The 18028-nt window shown below is 38.6% G+C and overlaps 1 protein-coding gene across 2 annotated transcripts; it reads right to left on the bottom strand.

The window, feature by feature from the left end:
• Positions 1-134: 134 nt before the first annotated feature.
• Positions 135-16866, bottom strand: GNPNAT1 (glucosamine-phosphate N-acetyltransferase 1). 2 transcript variants are annotated; one of them, XM_050796949.1, is made up of 7 exons: positions 16634-16790; positions 13012-13055; positions 9452-9619; positions 8358-8420; positions 6721-6848; positions 5617-5678; positions 135-3396 (listed from the first exon to the last, which is right to left on the bottom strand). In XM_050796949.1, the coding sequence occupies exons 3-7, from the start codon at positions 9603-9605 to the stop codon at positions 3249-3251; spliced, it is 555 nt and encodes a 184-aa protein (XP_050652906.1). In that variant the 5' UTR covers positions 9606-9619; positions 13012-13055; positions 16634-16790; the 3' UTR covers positions 135-3248. The 2 variants fall into 2 exon arrangements, with proteins under 2 accessions (XP_050652906.1, XP_050652905.1); XM_050796948.1 differs by lacking the exon at positions 13012-13055 and having other exon boundaries at positions 16634-16866.
• Between the last annotated feature and the right edge of the window lie 1162 nt (positions 16867-18028).

Here is an 18028-nt window from a genome sequence, read left to right as displayed (position 1 = left end):
GGGTAAAAGTAACCCAAATTTACTCCGAGTTAAGAGTGGATGAACATTAAATGTTGAGAAGCACTTAAGAGTATGCTCTAAAACACTGTGGTTACACACACAAAAAAAATTATGGTCTGTACTCCAGGCAAGCCTCAAATTCCACCTCAAGTTTATTTTTAAGGATTAGTTGAGCAAGTTTGGAGTTGGAAGTGAGAGAATCATGTTTAAAGGAAAGGGTAAGTCATCCATAGAACAGCTTTAAGTCATTATGAAAAGAAAAATACTTCTTGCTTTTATAGTACCATCTTCCTCTATTAGGCCTACCTGCATACTGTGCTTCATTAAATCTAAGATCACCTCACAACTACACCATTATTTTAGGCACCACTAAAAGGCAATGTATGGCTAACAAAACTATGACAAACCATTGATAATATATCCAGATTTCAGATATGTTACAGTACATCTTAGTTGATGAAACAAAAATATACAAAACATGAGACACAGTAAAAATGACAACTACCACTTCATTATACCTTTTCACAAGCAAATAGTGCTCAAAAATGTGAACAGCCAGACACGGTAGCCCACACATGTAATCCCAGATACTCTGGAGACTGAGGCAGAGGATCACTTGAGCCCAGGAGTTTGAGATCAGCTTGGGAAATATAGTGAGACCCCACAGAAAAAATTAAAGCCAGGTGTTACGGCACACACCTGTAGTTCCAGCTACTGGGGAAGTTGATGCAGGAGGGATGGCTTGAACCCAGGAACTGGAGGATGCAGTGAGTTGTGATCACACCTCTGGACTCCAGCCTGGGTGATGGAGTGGGACACTGGCTCTTTAAAAAATGTGGGCCAGGTGCAGTGGCTCAGACCTGTCATCCTAGCACTTTGGGAGGCTGAGGCGGGAGGATCATTTGAGCCTGGGAGTTAGAGACCAGCCTGCGTAACAGAGAGAGACTCCATCTCTAAAAAAAAAAATTTTTTAATTAGCTGGGTGTGGTGGCATGCACCTGTAGTCCCAGCTACATGGGAGGCTGAGGTGGAAGGATCACTTGAGCCCAGGAGATTGAGGCGGCAGTGTATGGTGATTGTGCCCCTGCACTCCAGCCTGGGCAACAGAGCGAGACCTTGTCTCAAAAAAAAGAAAAAAAAAGAGGCTATGGTGGGTATACTGCCTGTGGGGTAGTCCTGCTCCACAAGGAGCAGTTTAAAAAAAAAAAAAAAAAGTTTAAGAATGTTTTATGTAGCATTTTTTCATATTTACATTTACTCACCATATGGCTTCAAAAATCATAAACATACTCAACTAAAACTACAGATCACCATTGTCCTCAATGACACAATTTTTGTATGGTGTACCTTACCTGTAATTGTATTTCCTATGGGAAGATTTAAGAGGTATCTTAGGAACACTATTTAAAGGGATTTACTGAAGTGCCAACCTTGTGAATGATTTTACCTCAAATTGTTCAGTGGTAAGAAAGGTAGTAAAGCATTTAGTTTTACCTTTAACTAGGCTAATTTTTTGTTTTGTTTTGAGACAGAGTCTCGCTCTGTCGCCAGGCTGGAGTGCAGTGGCGTGATCTCGGCTCACAGCAACCTTCGCCTCCTGGGTTCAAGCGATTCTCTCACCTCAGCCTCCTGGGTAGCTGGGATTACAGGCGCGTGCCACCACGCCCGGCTAATTTTTCTTTTTTTAGTAGAGACAGGGTTTCACCATGTTGGTCAGGCTGGTCTCAAACTCCTGACCTTGTGATCCGCCCGCCTCAGCCTCCCAAAGTGCTGGAATTACAGGCGTGAGCCACTGTGCCGGCCTAGGCTAATTTTTAACATGGGTTTTAATTACCAGAATTTACCTGATAAAACAAACTACCCTTTGCTAAGGTTGTAGGACTTCTGAAAAGACAAATAACTTTGTTGCGTTTCACAAAGGACAGATCAGTTCGTCTGTATAGGCCATAAGCAGGTAAGTAGTGCACTCTTGGTGAAGGATTTCTGTTGTTTTGGAAAGCCAACTATAGCTGGCTGCATGGAGGGAAATCCAAAATCCAGATGACGTGGCGTGAGTCAGTGGGGTGAGAAACACTGGTATTTTCTTTGCAAGTTCGTTTTACAAAGAGCACATAAAACTAAACTTTTATGAATTATGACGTAATCTAATAGTTCAATAGCAGACTCAAGAAAAGCACAGATGTGATTCTAACAGAAGACTACTCATATGAACAGGTTTAATGTAACATGGAATGCAAAAGATTAGAACCATTAAAGTATTTAATTCTTCAACTTTAAAAAATTTAAATAAATAAAACAGGATAATGACCAGAATAGTGCCATTATAATCACATTAAAAAGTAAAGCTTCCATCAACATTTTATGAATTTGGCAAATCTAGTACAATACATTTTTAAGTATTGTGTTTCACTCAATTTTGTGATACTCCATTTTTGAAAAAACTTAGGAGAGGCTTCAGATACCCACGAAAAAAAAAATCAGGGTAGAAACACATATGCTGAGGTTTACTAATTCACTGTTTAAAAAGGACCTTAGATGTCCCACTATAATTGCTCTTAGGCGTTTTTAACAAATGAGTAGTTATAATTCACAGAAAAGACAAGTGGTACTTTTCAATCTACATAGACTGTACTATATAAACTTTTAGTAAAATATATAAATTGTTTTAATCTTGTCAAATAATTTTCATTTCTTCTACTTCTTTAAAAGGCTGACCAGGTTGTTTGCCTGTATTGAGATCAATGAATGTTGGACTATATACTATGTTATAATAACTAACTTATCCACCCTGACTTAATATGTGGGAAACAATACACCCCTAAGTGTATTGAGATGTTTCTTTGAAACAAAAATATTTAATTTTATGCATGTGATAAGAAACAGCCTTATTCAATGAATACTTTTTTAACTGAGCAACACAGATAGCAGACATATAACTCCTTATTACCCATACTCAAGAAATGAGGCCAAACTTTTAGAAAAATACAATGCAAGAAAAGATTCAAGTTAAAAATATATTCCTTTGGTTAAAAATCATCCCCTTTATAATATTCATCTGTAATCTAAATTCACAGCATGTCCCACCAGCCCAAAGTAATCTTCTAAATGTCATTATACTTGTAGTATTACAATGTTTTTTCAGTCCAGTATTTATGGAGGTCACTCGGCTGCAGCAACAAAATGTTTCAACTCTAGAAAGAGTGTACCATTGTAGCATTAGCCCCTTTGACAATTTTCTTAAAAGATTTTTACTTTAGAAACCTCCGACACATGTAGTTTTCTTCAGATACAGTATATCCAAACTTTTTATAGAAACCAACATTTTGTGGTAGACATTCAAGGGTAATCTTGTAACAGTTCAGTTTCTTGCTTAGCAAAGTAAGGGTTGATAGTAACCTGAAATTTAAAAAGGGGGGATGGTGAGGAGATAGCATTTATTAATAAAAATTGATTCTAGTAACAATATGAATTAATGTTATAAAACTTAAGTTTCCTTAGAAACAGGTTTAGATTATGGCTTTTCCCATTGCATTCATGTAAGTAGATAAGCATTTAAATCACCAAAACATTTTTACTTAGAGTCAAATATACTTTTATCTAGTAATCTCCAGCTCACTAATAAATAGGACAAATACTAAACTCACCCTAAGCCCTCTTTAAAAATGAAATTTAAGGCCAGGTGCAGTGACTCATACCTGTAATCCTAGCACTCTGGGAAGCCGAGGCAGGCGATCACTAGAGCCCAGAGGTTTGACACCAGCCTGGGCAACATGGCAAAACCCCATCTCTACAAAAAATATAAAAATTAGTAGGCATGATGGCACATGCCTAAAGTCCCAGCTACTCCAGAGGCTGAGGGGGGAAGACCACCTGAGCCCAGAGATGTCAAGGCTGTGGTAAGTAGTGATTGCGCCACTGCACTCCAGCCTGGGCAACACAGTGAGTCTTTTTCTCAAAAAAGAAAAAGAAAAAAAAAAAAAAAAAAAAAAAACGAAATGTAAGATGTATGTTAACACTAAAAGCCTTTTTAAAAAAATGACCAAAATTTTTTTGTAAAAGTTCTTTGTTTAAATCTATTTAAACAACTTGGGAGCAGTCAACATTCCCACATAAAATGAGTACATAATAGCTTTGCTCTTTAATCATTTTTAAAGCTGCTTTAATATTTGTGAAGGTGTGTATCAGATTAACTCAAGATTGGTCTAATTAATATGAAGTGGAAACAAAGCAAGTCTACATCTATACAAAGTTTCTTAATGAATCCAAACCCATTATTAAAGTGTGGATCTAAGTGCTTTAGAGGATAAAAACTATAAAAGATATATAAACTTGAAGGGTTTGCCCATGTTTGAACAGACTAAAAAATCTTATTTTTAAAAAAAAACAAAAGATCTTGATTGAAGTATGACTGGCTGGTTGCAGTGGCTCATGCTTGTAATCCCAGCACTTTAGGAGGCCAAGGATCACTTGAATCCAGAAGTTGGAGACTAGCCTAGGCAACATAGCAAAACCCTGTCTCTACAAAAACTTAGCTGGATGCAGTGGTGTGCACCTGTAGTCCCAGCTACTTGGGAGGCTGAGATGAGAGGCTCACTTGAGCCCCAAGAATTCAAGGCTGCAGTGAGCTGTGATCATACCACTGCACTCCAGCCTGGGCAACAGAAAGAGACCCCATCTATTAAAAAAAAAAAAAAGTATAAAATTAAATGGACTAGAACACAAGAAATTGGTCTGTTTTGTTCACTGAAGTATTCCAAATACTTAGAATAGCATCTGATACGTAAACAGGTATTTAATATTTGTTAATTCCTTAAAACTCAGAAGAGTTAATGTTAAAAAGCAAGTTCTTGGGCCAGGCACAGTGGCTCCCACCTGTAATCCCAGCACTTTGGGAGGCCAAGGCAGGAGGACTGTTTGAGACCAGCCTGAGCAATATGAGGCCCCACCTCTACAAATTTTTAAAAATTAGCCAGGTGTGGCATATACCTGTAGTCCCAGCTAATTGGGGGACTGACGAGGATTGCTTGAACCCAGGAGGCTGAGGATGCAGTGAGCTGAGATTGAGCCACTGCACCTCAGCCTGGGTGACAGGGCCATCAAAAACAGACCCTGTCTCAAAAACTAAAAATTATAAGATGCAAGTTCGTATAAAAGGGCAATAAATCAATACCACTTATTTATATTTATTTTAAATGATTTAGATAAACATATAGGGGATTATACAGTGAAGGCTGTTTCAGTATTTCTACAACTTATGAGAAGGAGAGATCATAGAATATTCTGTAATAGTTGAACACTTCCTTTGTTTTTAAATATGACAGAGAAGCTGAGGCAAATCCGATTAGCCCAAAAGTTTATCTCCTACTAGTATGAGAGTATTACTTTGAAAAGTTAATAATTTAAAGATGTTACTGTCTATAAAGAAGTATGCTTCCAATTTTCAAACTTTAAGGCAAAATATGTATAATAATACTTTATTTCTTCATGAAATTCAGTCTAAACTATTGGAGTGAGTTCAAAATTAATGAAGCCAAAAAGAACTTCAAGCAAGTATCTTGGTAAGAAACTAAATTGGAACAAAATTTATCCAGGGTTACCTTGTTTCTGCCTACTTACAATTTGCCAAGCTGCTTTCCTCTGCATTCATCACTAACAACAACATCTTCTACTCTTCCTCTCTGAAAATATTTACAGTGTTTAAAGGAGTAAGCATTTACTTTTGTTTTTAGCTAAAACGAGTAAGAATTTACTGATAATAAGAAGTATATTTTGTAAACTTGAACTTCACAGAAACCAAATGCAAAAAATATTATACAGTGAAGGCTGTTTCAGTATGTATTTCTATAACTTATGAGAAAGAGATCATAGAATATTCTGTAATAGTTGAACATTTCCTTTGTTTTTAAATATGACAGAGAAGCTGGGGCAAATCTGATTAGCCCAAAAGTTTGTTTCCTACTAGTATGAGAGTACTACTATTAAAAGTTAATAATTTAAAGATGTTTTTACTTATTAGAGGAAATAGTATGAGTCAGCTTGTGACCTAAACTTGTTTTGGCTGTGTCCCCAACCTTCCCACCCCGTTGTCTTTACACAAATATTAGGATGTTGATCAACACCACCAAAATGTAACCTTTTCATGAATATATCCATCATTCTACTCCTTGCTTGCTAGAAAGTTTAGATATCCAAATAAAATTAATGTCTAGTACAGAAACCCCACCGAAATTCTTAAGTGTCACAGAACACATCCCAAGTGTTCCCTACCTTATTCTCACTGAATTACTTAAGGTTTTCTCTCTTTTTTTTATTTACTGTTTTACGTGAGTTATTCAGGGATGAAAGGGCACTACATGCATTAGATGTATCATAATTCGAACAATAATATTCTGAACCCTTTATCATGTGGAAACAAATCTGTGCTCATGTAGTATATTCTAAGTATTGTTTTTTTAAGAGTAACATTAGGGATTTTGTGCATTACTGCTAAATTGTTTGGTTTCTCTATGGCTATACCAAATTGATCCACCTTACAGAACAATTTTAGCGTACAATTCATACTGTTAATACATTTTCTTTCTTAAAGCTCTCAGAACACACTGGGAAAAGGGATTTCTAAGAAGCACTAAAAACCAGTGAGAAAATAGATTTGTCTAATGGAAACTCAAAGTCAGTTGTGCTAGAAAATACCTGTCCATTTTACTTATAAGCAGCACATACCTTAGCACAGGAATGGATGAATTTATGTTCTATAATCAGAGTTGCTGTAGCAACAATCTGTCCTAGAGTCACATCTTCTACAACTGTAACATAATAATCCCCAGATTTCTTCATATGCTCAAAAGATTCTGTGGAAATTGGACAACAAAGTGTTACACAGTAGACATTCAATTTTATGGGGAGCCAGAAAAATACTAGGATTAGCTGACTTAATTACTAAATGTTTAAAGCTGTTTTACCATAGTAATTTACCTTCCATTTCTAAAGAAAATATTACCAAGTAGTTGAAATATCAGCAATTAGTATCAATTGGAATATAACCTACACATTCAAAATATCTGCTAGCAAAATAAAGACTAATATAGCTATTTTAGATGAACAAAACTTAAAATACAAGTAAATGGCTGATATTGCCACTTCCATGACTAATGAAAACTTCAGTTTCTTCATTTACTTTAAATAGATCTCTTTAACTTTTATACTCAATAGATATTCAAATATAACAAACCTGTGCACATTTTAACAAGAGCATGTTTACATGGCTCAATTCTAGAATTTTTAGTCTTGGTTTCAAAATATTTTTACAAAATAGATTTTAATTTTCCCGTTGTGATGGAAAGTGTTTTGTGATAACATGACTTGCTCGTTTGCTTTGAGAGCACCTTGCAAGGAGGTAAAACATATGTTTCCAAGTAACGTTTCCAAGGCACATAGCAAATAGGTGCAAAGATATTTCCCCTCAAATGGACTGTCAGTACTATTGCTGAAATAACACGGTTTCTCATCTAATTGATGTGCACACAAAGAAAAACTCAGGAATAAAAACTGAGGCTAATAGTCTCTCATATTGTTAATTTCTATGGTCTCATTCCAGACAGAGATCTAAAATGGGAAAAAGAAATAAATTCAATGAATGAAAATAAAAATGAGAATCAGAATGATGGTCCTCATTCTCAGGAGGGTCAAACAGAGTTCAATACAAAATTACCTATTATAAGGAAACGAAGAATTGTAATTCCTCAGCTATTAAATATTACTAAATATTTAGTAATGATAATAATACTTCATTTCCTTTATAACAGGAAAAGCAGTGGTAGAGCACTGGACAGAATTAAGGTTTTATTCCTCACTGTAGCAATAACTACCTGTGATCTTGGGCAAGTCTTTGGATCTCTCTAAATTCCCATTCTCTCATATGTCTAAAAGAAGGGGGACAGGGGGTGGGTGGACTAACTCTTTAAGATACCTGCTAACCTTAAACTTCAATACAAATAAACCCCAAAATAAATTTAAAGCGTATGGTCTTAACTTTGATTCGGTAATGAAATTTATGTAAATATAACCACAGTAAGGGAAATACTACAATAAAAAATGAAAAACCTCTAGAGTTAACACCTAGGTCCTATGGTACAGTAATTATCTAATAAAGTAGTCAGATAGTTTGCAAAACAAAGTTACTGGTACATTTGGATTCTAGAACAACTCAGCCACATTAATTTAATTAAGAAAACAGCTAATTTGTTCTTTGAATAATTTCCAGCTATTTGAACAAAAACAGAAGTGGGCATTAAACAGCTCTAAACAAAAATGAAATGATGTTTCCCTTTATTTCAGGAAAAAGAGATTATAGTACTTACTCATAAATTGTTCAGGGCTGACAACTCCAGTCTCTGTTAGCTGACCCAATACCTTAAAAAAACCTAGTTTTGAAAAACAGATTTCAAATTACGAGACGAGCAAAAGGAAGACAGTATGAAAGTAAGCAATATATTAAGCAGGTGGGCTTATGGGCAATTATTTTTTCAGAACTTTCTATAATCTTTTAATTATTAGAATATAAAGTGAACCCTATTCTTCTGTAATTACTACATATAACAAAAATAATAACAGGTTTTACCAGTGCTTCTGCCTGCATAAGATATTTTAAATAGTGCTGACCTTAATATCCAGTGTTTATAGACCCAGAACATACATTCTTCAATGTATTATATTTTACATTAAGTTCAATGTAAAGGGTGCCAAATTTTCCCAAATATGTGATTTGGTTTTACTTAAAGGTACAATATGGCCAAGTACAATATGGCCAAATATAATATTTGCAAATTAAAGTGTAAGTAACACTGTTGAGATTACATACTCTTTAAAATTGTAATTTCTAGTGAATTTCATTAGTGTTACCTGAAATTAATGTGAAACTGCACCTGGAATTCTGAAAATCTTAACTTTTCTACACTCAATAATTAATTAGGCCAAAATTAGGCCCTTCAGGCTGTCTAGCAAAGAGATAATTGTGAAAAGTACAAAGTTGACTTTTAATTACCAAAGTTTAAGGAAGTTAACTTGGAGAATTTACATGTTAAAAAAAGAAATAAACGTACAAAAACCCTTTCAACTTATCCAAGGAAAATTATTTCCACCTTCATTCCCCAACCAGCTTAAGATTCCTCCTTATGTGTCATTATACATGATAATTTAATTTTTGTTCATGAGAAATCTTTTTGGCTTAATTAGGAAGGAGTGATGACATATTTAACTCATTTCAAATATTCCACAGTAATATTTGGTCTTAGCTATGACATACACTCATTGGTATTGTCCATCACTTTAAAAACTAAGTATTATACAAAAAAAGTCCAAAAGTCAAATATTTTTAAAAAATTATCTGCATCATAATGTTTATAGAGAAAAATGGAAAGCTAACTCTAATTTTATACAGGCTTGTGTACATTACCTCTATTTAAGTCAGCGGTACAAAGAGGCCTCAAAACCAAGCCTTCTCCAGGATGTGTTGGGGAAATGGCTGGAGAAAATGTAGCTGTATTCTGACTCCAGTCCACTTCTTTGAGTAGACTTGGGTCAAACATAGGAGTTTCATCAGGTTTCATCTTTCTAGTAAGGTCTAAAATAAAAATGTAAATATTAAGTCATTTTATTTAATAAAAGGAAAATTATGATTGTTGAGAAAGTTAATATAAATTAATGCAATTAGAAGCATTCTTTAGCAGATACGCGAGATATTTTACTGCAGCCTATCCTGAATCTAACATTAAATTCCACAACTACAGATAAATAGAAAAATCATGCTTACTATCAGATAAAAAATGGCTAAGTGACTAAATTAGTAAGTTTTAAACTACAAAATCCCATTTATTATCAGGCCTTCTTTTTTTTCTTTTTTGACAGAGTCTTACTCTGTTGCCCAGGCTGGAGTGCAGTGGCGCGATCCCGGCTTACCGCAACCTCCACCTTCTCCGTTCAAGTGATTCTCCTCCTTCAGCCTCCAGAGTATCTGGGATTATAGGCATGTGACACCACACCTGGCTAATTTTTTGTATTTTTAGTAGAGATGGGATTTTGCCATGTTAGCCAGGCTGGTCTGGAACTTCGGACCTCAGGTGATCTGCCCGCCTCGGCCTCCCAAAGTGTTGGGATTACAGGCATGAGCCACCGCCCCCCGCTATTATCAGGTCTTTTAAAACATGTTTTTCCTCTGGGTTTGTGCTACTAATGAATAGCTGACTTTTCATGGGCTCTTAAATTTTTTACATTATGTTCTTGGATTTTATTATTGAGCCAAGAAGTCATCTGCTTCAACAGGAAATTGCAAGGGGAAAAAATTTTTTTTAAAAAAGAAGTAATCTCTCAGTCTTACTTGCCAAAAAAGAAAACTTTCAGCAATGCACGGTGGCTCATGCCTATAATCCCAGCACTTTGGGAGGCCGAGGTGGACGGATCACCTGAGGTCGGGAGTTCGAGACCAGTCTGACCAACATGGGGAAACCCTGCCTCTACTAAAAATACAAAAATCAGATGGGTGTGGTGGCGCATACCTGTAAACCCAGCTACTCAGGAGGCTGAGGCAGGAGAATCGCTTGAACCTGGGAGGCAGAGGTTGCGGTGAGCTGAGATATTGCCTTTGCACTCCAACCTGGGCAGTAAGTGAAATTCCCTCTCAAAGAAAAAGAAAACTTATTGGGCATGTAGTTTGTTTTTTTTTTAAGACAGAGTTTCACTCTCCCAAAGTGCTGGAATTACAAGCATGAGCCACCGTGCATGGCTGAAAGTTTTCTTTATTGGCAAGTAAGACTCTAAGAGATTACTTTTTTTTTTTTTTAATTTTTTTTCTCCTTGCAATTTCCTGTTGAAACAGATGACTTCTTGGCTCAATAATAAAATCCAAGAACATAATATAAAAAATTTAAGAGCTACCATGTGAGCCACCATGCCTGGCCACATGTAGCTTTTCGTTTTGTTTTGTTTTAAATGAACTATGAATAGAAGATAATTGATGAACAGGCTCAAATTAATTTTTTTTGGCCTTCTCAGAAATACTTTACCTTGGCTATGATAGATATACACTGAAGGATTTTGTTTTCACAGCCGATTTTCTAAAAATCTGTAGTGTGGGCCAGGCATGGTGGCTCACACCTGTAACCGCAGCACTTTGGGAGGCGGGACAGGAAGATCACCAGAGGTCGAGACCAGCCTGACCAACATGGCAAAACCCTATCTCTACTAAAAATAAAAAATTAGCCAAGTGTGGTGGCAGCCACCTGTAATCCCAGCTACTTGGGAGGCTGAGGCAGGAGAATCACTTGAACCCGGGAGGTGGAGGTTGCAGTGAGCCCAGATCACATCATTGCATTCCAGCCTGCGCAACAAGAGTGAAACTCCATCTCAAAAAAATTAAATTTAAATTAAAATGTATAGTGTAAGTTTCTCAGTTGCATCTAAGCACCTTAAAAATAGCCGGTGTGAGGCCGGGCGCAGTGGCTTAAGCCTGTAATCCCAGCACTTTGGGAGGCCGAGACGGGCGGATCACGAGGTCAGGAGATCGAGACCATCCTGGCTAACACGGTGAAACCCCATCTCTACCCAAAAAAATACAAAAAATTAGCCGGGCGCGGTGGCGGGCGCCTGTAGTCCCAGCTACTCGGGAGGCTGAGGCAGGAGAATGGCATAAACCCGGGAGGCGGAGCTTGCAGTGAGCTGAGATCCAGCCACTGCACTCCAGCCTGGGCGACAGAGCGAGACTCCGTCTCAAAAAAAAAAAAAAAAAAATAGCCGGTGTTTTTCATGCTATTGAAAAGTGATAATGATATTTCCCCCTCTTTTTTGAACATTTAGAAATGAGCAGGTTCTCACTCATTGTAGTGTTTTAAAAATGAGACTAAATAGCAGAGAAGTAATGATAGGAAGGAGGAAAAACAAATCATATAAAGCATAAAACTGGGGCCAGGGGGCTTCTGTGCAGCACAGAATTGCTGAAAGAAACAGATGCTTCCCAACAATTAAAAGTTGAGTATTCCTTATCCAAAATGCTTGGAACCAGAAATGTTTCAGATTTTGGATTTTTTTTTTTTTTTCAGATTTGGGGATATTTGCATATATATAATGAGATATCTTGGGGATGGGACCCAAGTCAAAACAAAATTCATCTGTGTTTCATATACACCTTATACGGATAGCACAAATATTTTGCACAATATTTTAAATAATTTTGTGCATGGAAAACTTTTTGTACATGAAATCAGATGTGGAATTTTCCACTTGTGGCATCATGTTGGCCCTCAATAAAGTTTCAAATTTTGGAGTGTTGGATTTTTGGATTAGAGATCCAAAAAAAGCAGTCCCCAACTTATTTCTATATCCAGTTAAAGAAACCATATTTTAATGAGAAAACAATTTGCCCAATAACCTAACTCCTAATTGTTCCTTATGCATAAGTCACAGTATGCTTTAGGGCTAATATTCTTCACTTTTCCTTAAACTAATAAGTTTCTGCCTGTGTAATCCTATGTAACTATATAAGCAGTGCTACAATATAGTAGTTAAGGGAAGGTAGTGCGATGTGATGTAACAACAGAAGTTAACACTTGCTCAGCACTTCCTATGTGCCAGACTATTGAAAGAGCTTTACTAATTCATTTATTTCAACCATCCTACAGGTTAGGTGGGGTTATTATCTACAGTTTAACAGATGAGAAAATGTTAAGTAACTTGCCCAAGGTCACAAAATTAGTGAAGCCAGGATTTAAACCTAGGCATAGAAAGAGCATGAGCTTTGGATTCGGACCTGGTGTTCAAATGTCAACTGTGTGATTCGTACTAAGGTAATTAAGCTCTTAGAATGTAGTTTCCTCATTTGTAAAATGGAGATGACATTACTGGGAGAATTAAATGCATGACTGTATGCAATCAAGCACTTAGCAATACCTGGAATACAGCAAGTAATAAGATACATGCTAGTTAGCAATAAATTTAAAATTCAAGTTTATACATTTTTTTCACCTTTATTTTAATTCATGAATCAGGCACTGTGCTGGTTACAGGGACTGCAAAAAGAATGACAGGCTGTTATGTTTATGTTATACCGAAAGTTAGCATTCTTGGATAGAAAAGAATAATGCAGTTTATAATGTAGACTGCTGAGAGGTCCCCCCGGCCACACACACACACACACACACGCACAAGGATTCAAATTATGCTGTACACACTATACCTGGTTCTAACAATATTAAGGAAAATACAGAAATTGTGATGATCAAGCAGTCATTTCAAATTTAACAAGTTTAATATCCATTCAAAATAGGTTTTTTGTTTTGCTTTATTCTGTTTTGAGACAGGGTTTCACTCTGTTCCCCAGGATGGAGTGCAGTGGTGCAATCATAGCTCACTGCAGCCTCGAACTCCTGGGCTCAAGTGATCCTCCTACCTCAGCTTCCCACAGTAGCTGGGACTACAGGCTTATACCACGCCTGGCTAATTTTTGTATTTTTAGTAGAGCTGGGGCTTTGCCATGTTGGAAAAGCTGGTCTTGAACTCCTGACCTCAAGTGATCCTCCAGCCTCAGCCTCCCAAAGTTGTGGAATTACAAGCATGAACCAGCATGCTCAGCCAAAACAAGTTTTTAATAGATGAATTTGAATCCATGTGTTTTAGTGTTTTGTCTAAATTGGATCCTCGAGGTTTGTGTGTGTACTCTCATCTGAAAGGTAGGTAGCAACGTTGTTTTTCAGGTATGTAGATAACAGGCTAAGTATTTATTAATAAAGTGAAATGTGTACAGTATTAAAAATGTAAATTCCTCAAGGCAGCACACTATTTAAACATTTTGGTCACGCTATTAAACATAGTTGTAAATACAAAGTTCAAAGAAAACTCAAAAGAGAATTTAAATCAACCTTAACCACATTTAACTAGATTCCTTTTTCCTATAAAGTCTGTGTTTACAATAAAAATTGGTCTAGAAAACATGAAAAATAGGGTTAATAAGTTTCATGAGAGGGAAGAAGTGTACAGGAAAACAACTAGGATTAGGAAGCCCTTAACTAATGAGTTTTAACCAGGAAATACTAATATGTTCTTGTACTTCAGAGACAGTCTTATTCCACGAATGATCATAAAAATAAATAATATTGGCTAACACTTAATGAAAACTTTCTATATATTAACTCTTAAAAATACAATGAACAATGTGTCATTATCCCAATTTTACAGATAAGGAAGCAGGCACAGTAACTTGCTCAAGGTTACAGTGCCAATAAGGAACAGAGTGAGGATTCAAAATGAGGCAACAGGGCCAGCTTCAGAAGCCCCTGACTCACTGTGCCGTTACAGAGGGCACACTGCACTTAGTTTAATACCCTGCTGCCACTGTTTTGAAATTCTTAATTTTTTAACAAAGAACTCTGCATTTTAATTTGGATTACTACAGATTACGTAGCCAGTCCTGCTAGGTAGTATGACTTCAGACTCTGCTCTTAACCATTACACTGAAGATGCACTACAGTAGATATATTCCCTACCTTATTATTGTACAAGGGTTAAAAATTAAGTCATAAGCAGCACTTAGAACTTACATTTGGAAAATGGGAATCAGACTAGTCAAAATACATTAAACAAAGCATTCCAGATTGAAATAAGAATCTATGAACCAGGCAATCAGAAATTAAGATCAAAAATGTTTTTATGGGCTCTTCTACAAAACAGAGCCATACTGAAGGCCCACTTTAGCTCACTCTCTCCTCAAACGGTAAAATTCTGCTGGTGCCCAACTAATGTACTGGGCAAGGTGAAGCAAGATACGACTTGAAACCCAGTTCCAAAGGGTTTTAGAACATAATTAAATAAGTAACTTTATATAAATAATCTTTTAGCATCTTCAAGTGCCCAGATACTGCAAAACTAGGAAATTTCTGCAAATAAAATTGCACAGTTGCATGAAGCGAAATCTCGTATCATTAGGATCTTTAAAGTTTTTAGATTAACTTTAAAAAGTATAGTAAACACTAACCCTCCTTAAGGATTCCTCAGAACCTTTTCTGATTAACTGCTAAATTAGCGGGCGTTTAGAAGACCCGTTTAAGCCTAACCCTAGCCCAATAATGCCTAGTGAATGAATAACGAATAAAACTTACTTGTAGGTCACATTTCAGAAAATCCAGAAGGACAAAAAAAAAAAAAAAAAAAAAAAATTCCCAAACTGCCACAATACCGCGGAAAACATACACCAAATTCATTTTTACTAGTCATCAAGTCAATTGAATATTTTTTCACTCAATTGAATATTTTTAAACAAAATTTCAACTATTTGGCTTCTGAGCCTCGGTATCAGATTGGAATACGAATTGGGGAGAGAGGCTGCTGCTAGAAGCAACCAACTGAGAGCAACAAGTAATAGACAACAAGTAATAGACACCGGAGATAAAGATTTTAAAAGTCGATCTACAAATTTTAAAAACATAATCTAAGGCCAAATCTAAACCACCCTATGTATTTCTCAAGAGCTCCTGGGGCACCTTCTAAGTACAGGTGAATGGGGGAGGGGCGGACTTCGGATTCCTCTATATTCATTTTATAACAATTTCGATAACAAGAATCCATTCTGAATCTCTTTCGTTAATGATTTTTAACACACCTGGCCATGTTTATTAAATTGTGTAACTGCATGAATTTTCAAATGTATTTTCTGATAGTTTATTTGACCTTTACAATCTAGGTGTTATTCCCAGTCTACAGATGAGGAAGCTGGAGCACCTGGAACTCCCAAGACTTGCCCCTTAGGTAACACAGCATATAAGTGACCTGGGGCTAGAATCCTCTTGTTTTCGCATCTTGACCTCGATTACCATCCTCAGCAGACCCCAATCTTCACATCATCCTACCATACAGCTAGCGCTCTCTCCCCTATTTGGCAAATCCTGCCTAAATTAATTTCTTAAGATCCATTCTAGGATTCGTTCATGAGGGATTATCCTAACAAAACGAATCGTATAATCGTCCGTTCAATTTTGTATGAAAATTTTAAATTAGTTTGGCTTACATAAACATCAGTTCCTACAACAGAAATCACAGTACACCACTCGGTGTTTCTAGAAGTAGGAGCCTAGGAAAAAGAGACAAAGGATGTCCCTCTGTACCGTGGGGAAAGCGCCGACCTAGTCGGTGCGGAGGTGGTCTTCGGAGCAGCTGCCTCAGGGGCTCCCGACCACCGTGGGATGCGCCCGGGAATAGGAGAAGAGAAGGGGCCTGGGAAGTTCGTGCCCATTCAAAACCGATGGCTGCAGAGAACGCGACCAACTGTCTCATTTCCCACGCCAAAGTCTGGGAAGCGAAGTTCCGACCCCAGTCCCAGTGCCAGTCCTGCCAGGCCAAGACCCTCGTATGGCCGGACCGCTGGCCATCATCCTTAACCTTTGCTCCAGGCGCGCGTGCGTTCAACTTCCTGGGACCCGTGCTCCACACCATGTGCACCCAGCTGGCGAGGATTAACGCCCGGCTCCTCCACAACACCCCCGGGGGCCTCGCCGGGGCACCAGTCACACCTGTTAGATAAACCTGAAGGCAGGCCCGCCCCAGCCCCCAGGACACACGGTCCAGCTCTCGAGCCCCGGCCCCGGTCTCTCCTCACCCGTAGAGGCCCCGCGATCGGCGCTCCTTGCCAGGCGCGTCGGACTCTCCCGCACCAGGGTGCACAGCACCGGATCCGGATCCGGCTTCAGCGCCAGCCCCACCTCCTCCTCCACCGCCCGCGCCACAGTCGGGAACCGCGGCCCAGACGTGGCAGCGCCAACGCCTCCACCCCGCCTCTACCCCCTCACGCAGGGCCGCGCGCAGGCGGGCGGAGGCGGAGACCGAGGCGCCGGCCGAGGCGCCACCGGCCCAGGCCCAGCGAGCGAGGGGCGGGGCCCGGAGAGCGGGGGCGGACCAGGAGGACGAGGGGCGGGGCCTGAGGTTCGCGTCGGCGCCCGGGGCGGTGGCCGCCGGACCAAAGCTGGGCTCTCCGGGCTCCTCCTCCTCCCTCCACAAGGCCTTTCCCACCGCGTCATTGTCTCGGTTTATCTGCGTACGTCTGCCTAGCAGTCAGCCCAGCAGCGTAAGTGGTGACCAGTGTGGGCCTCTTTGATCCTGAGACTCGACCACTGGCCCTCTCCATTTGTCCCTTGTTGCCCTCCCTTCATGATTCAATCCATTAATTAGGACTTTTCCTACCAACTGGCAGCTCAGAGCCCCGCATCCCCAGGCCTCTGAGTCACAGTTCCTGCCTTCGTGAAACTAGGAGTTGGGGCCACTGCATTCTACTCCTTTGGGACTTGTTTCATTTCTCAGTCCCTCAAACGCTTTATTGGATGAACATGGAGTTCATGTTCATCCAATAAAAACTGCAACAGTTTTGCCGCCCAGGAGACATTTGGCAATGTATGAATCATTTTCAGCCTCTCATGTGGGAGAGAGGTGCCATTGGAATCTCCAGATGGTGGAGGGCACAGGTGAGTAGAGGCCGGGAATACTGCCAAACGCCTTACAATGCGCAGGACAGCGCCGCACAACAAAGAATTACCTGGCCTGAAATGTCTGGAGTGCTGAGGTTTAGAAACCTTTCGTTAGAAGAAAAGTGACTTCCTTCAGAGCCCCATTTCTGAAGTGTCTTACCTAAGTAGCACTTTGTCCCTATTTTAACAGATAAGGAAACAGAGGTTCAGAGATGTTACATAATTTACTAGTCTCGTAGCTAGTAGCTCCCCTTCCTTGCCTTGTACCATAATTTTCGATTTATTGAAATCGCAAAGTATTTTATTCTTAAGCAATAGTATTCAAGAACCCCATAGATCGTATACCAGAAGTTATATTTTTTGCTCATTTATGAGATTTAAATTTCAGTTAACTCCTTTACTGATTTATGCTTTCTCAGAACTTCAAACATCAGTGAGCTGATGGCATCCACGTCTCTGTTTTTATCTCTGTTTTTACACCCATACATACAAAAGAATATATAGGGCATGAACAGGATGTGGTGGTGTGCATC

This window comes from Macaca thibetana, chromosome 7 (genome assembly GCF_024542745.1).
Source record: "Macaca thibetana thibetana isolate TM-01 chromosome 7, ASM2454274v1, whole genome shotgun sequence".
Taxonomy (NCBI): Eukaryota; Metazoa; Chordata; class Mammalia; order Primates; family Cercopithecidae; genus Macaca; species Macaca thibetana.
This window is presented reverse-complemented; position numbering and strand designations above follow the sequence as displayed.

Coding starts and splice junctions, on each gene's coding strand:
- GNPNAT1 (XM_050796948.1), bottom strand. CDS start 9,605: ATGAAACCTGATGAAACTCCTATGTTTGACCCAAGTCTACTCAAAGAA. Junction 8,421..9,451: donor TACCGCTGACTTAAATAGAG/GTAATGTACACA, acceptor TTTCAAAACTAG/GTTTTTTTAAGGTATTGGGT. Junction 5,679..6,720: donor TCATCCATTCCTGTGCTAAG/GTATGTGCTGCT, acceptor AAATATTTTCAG/AGAGGAAGAGTAGAAGATGT.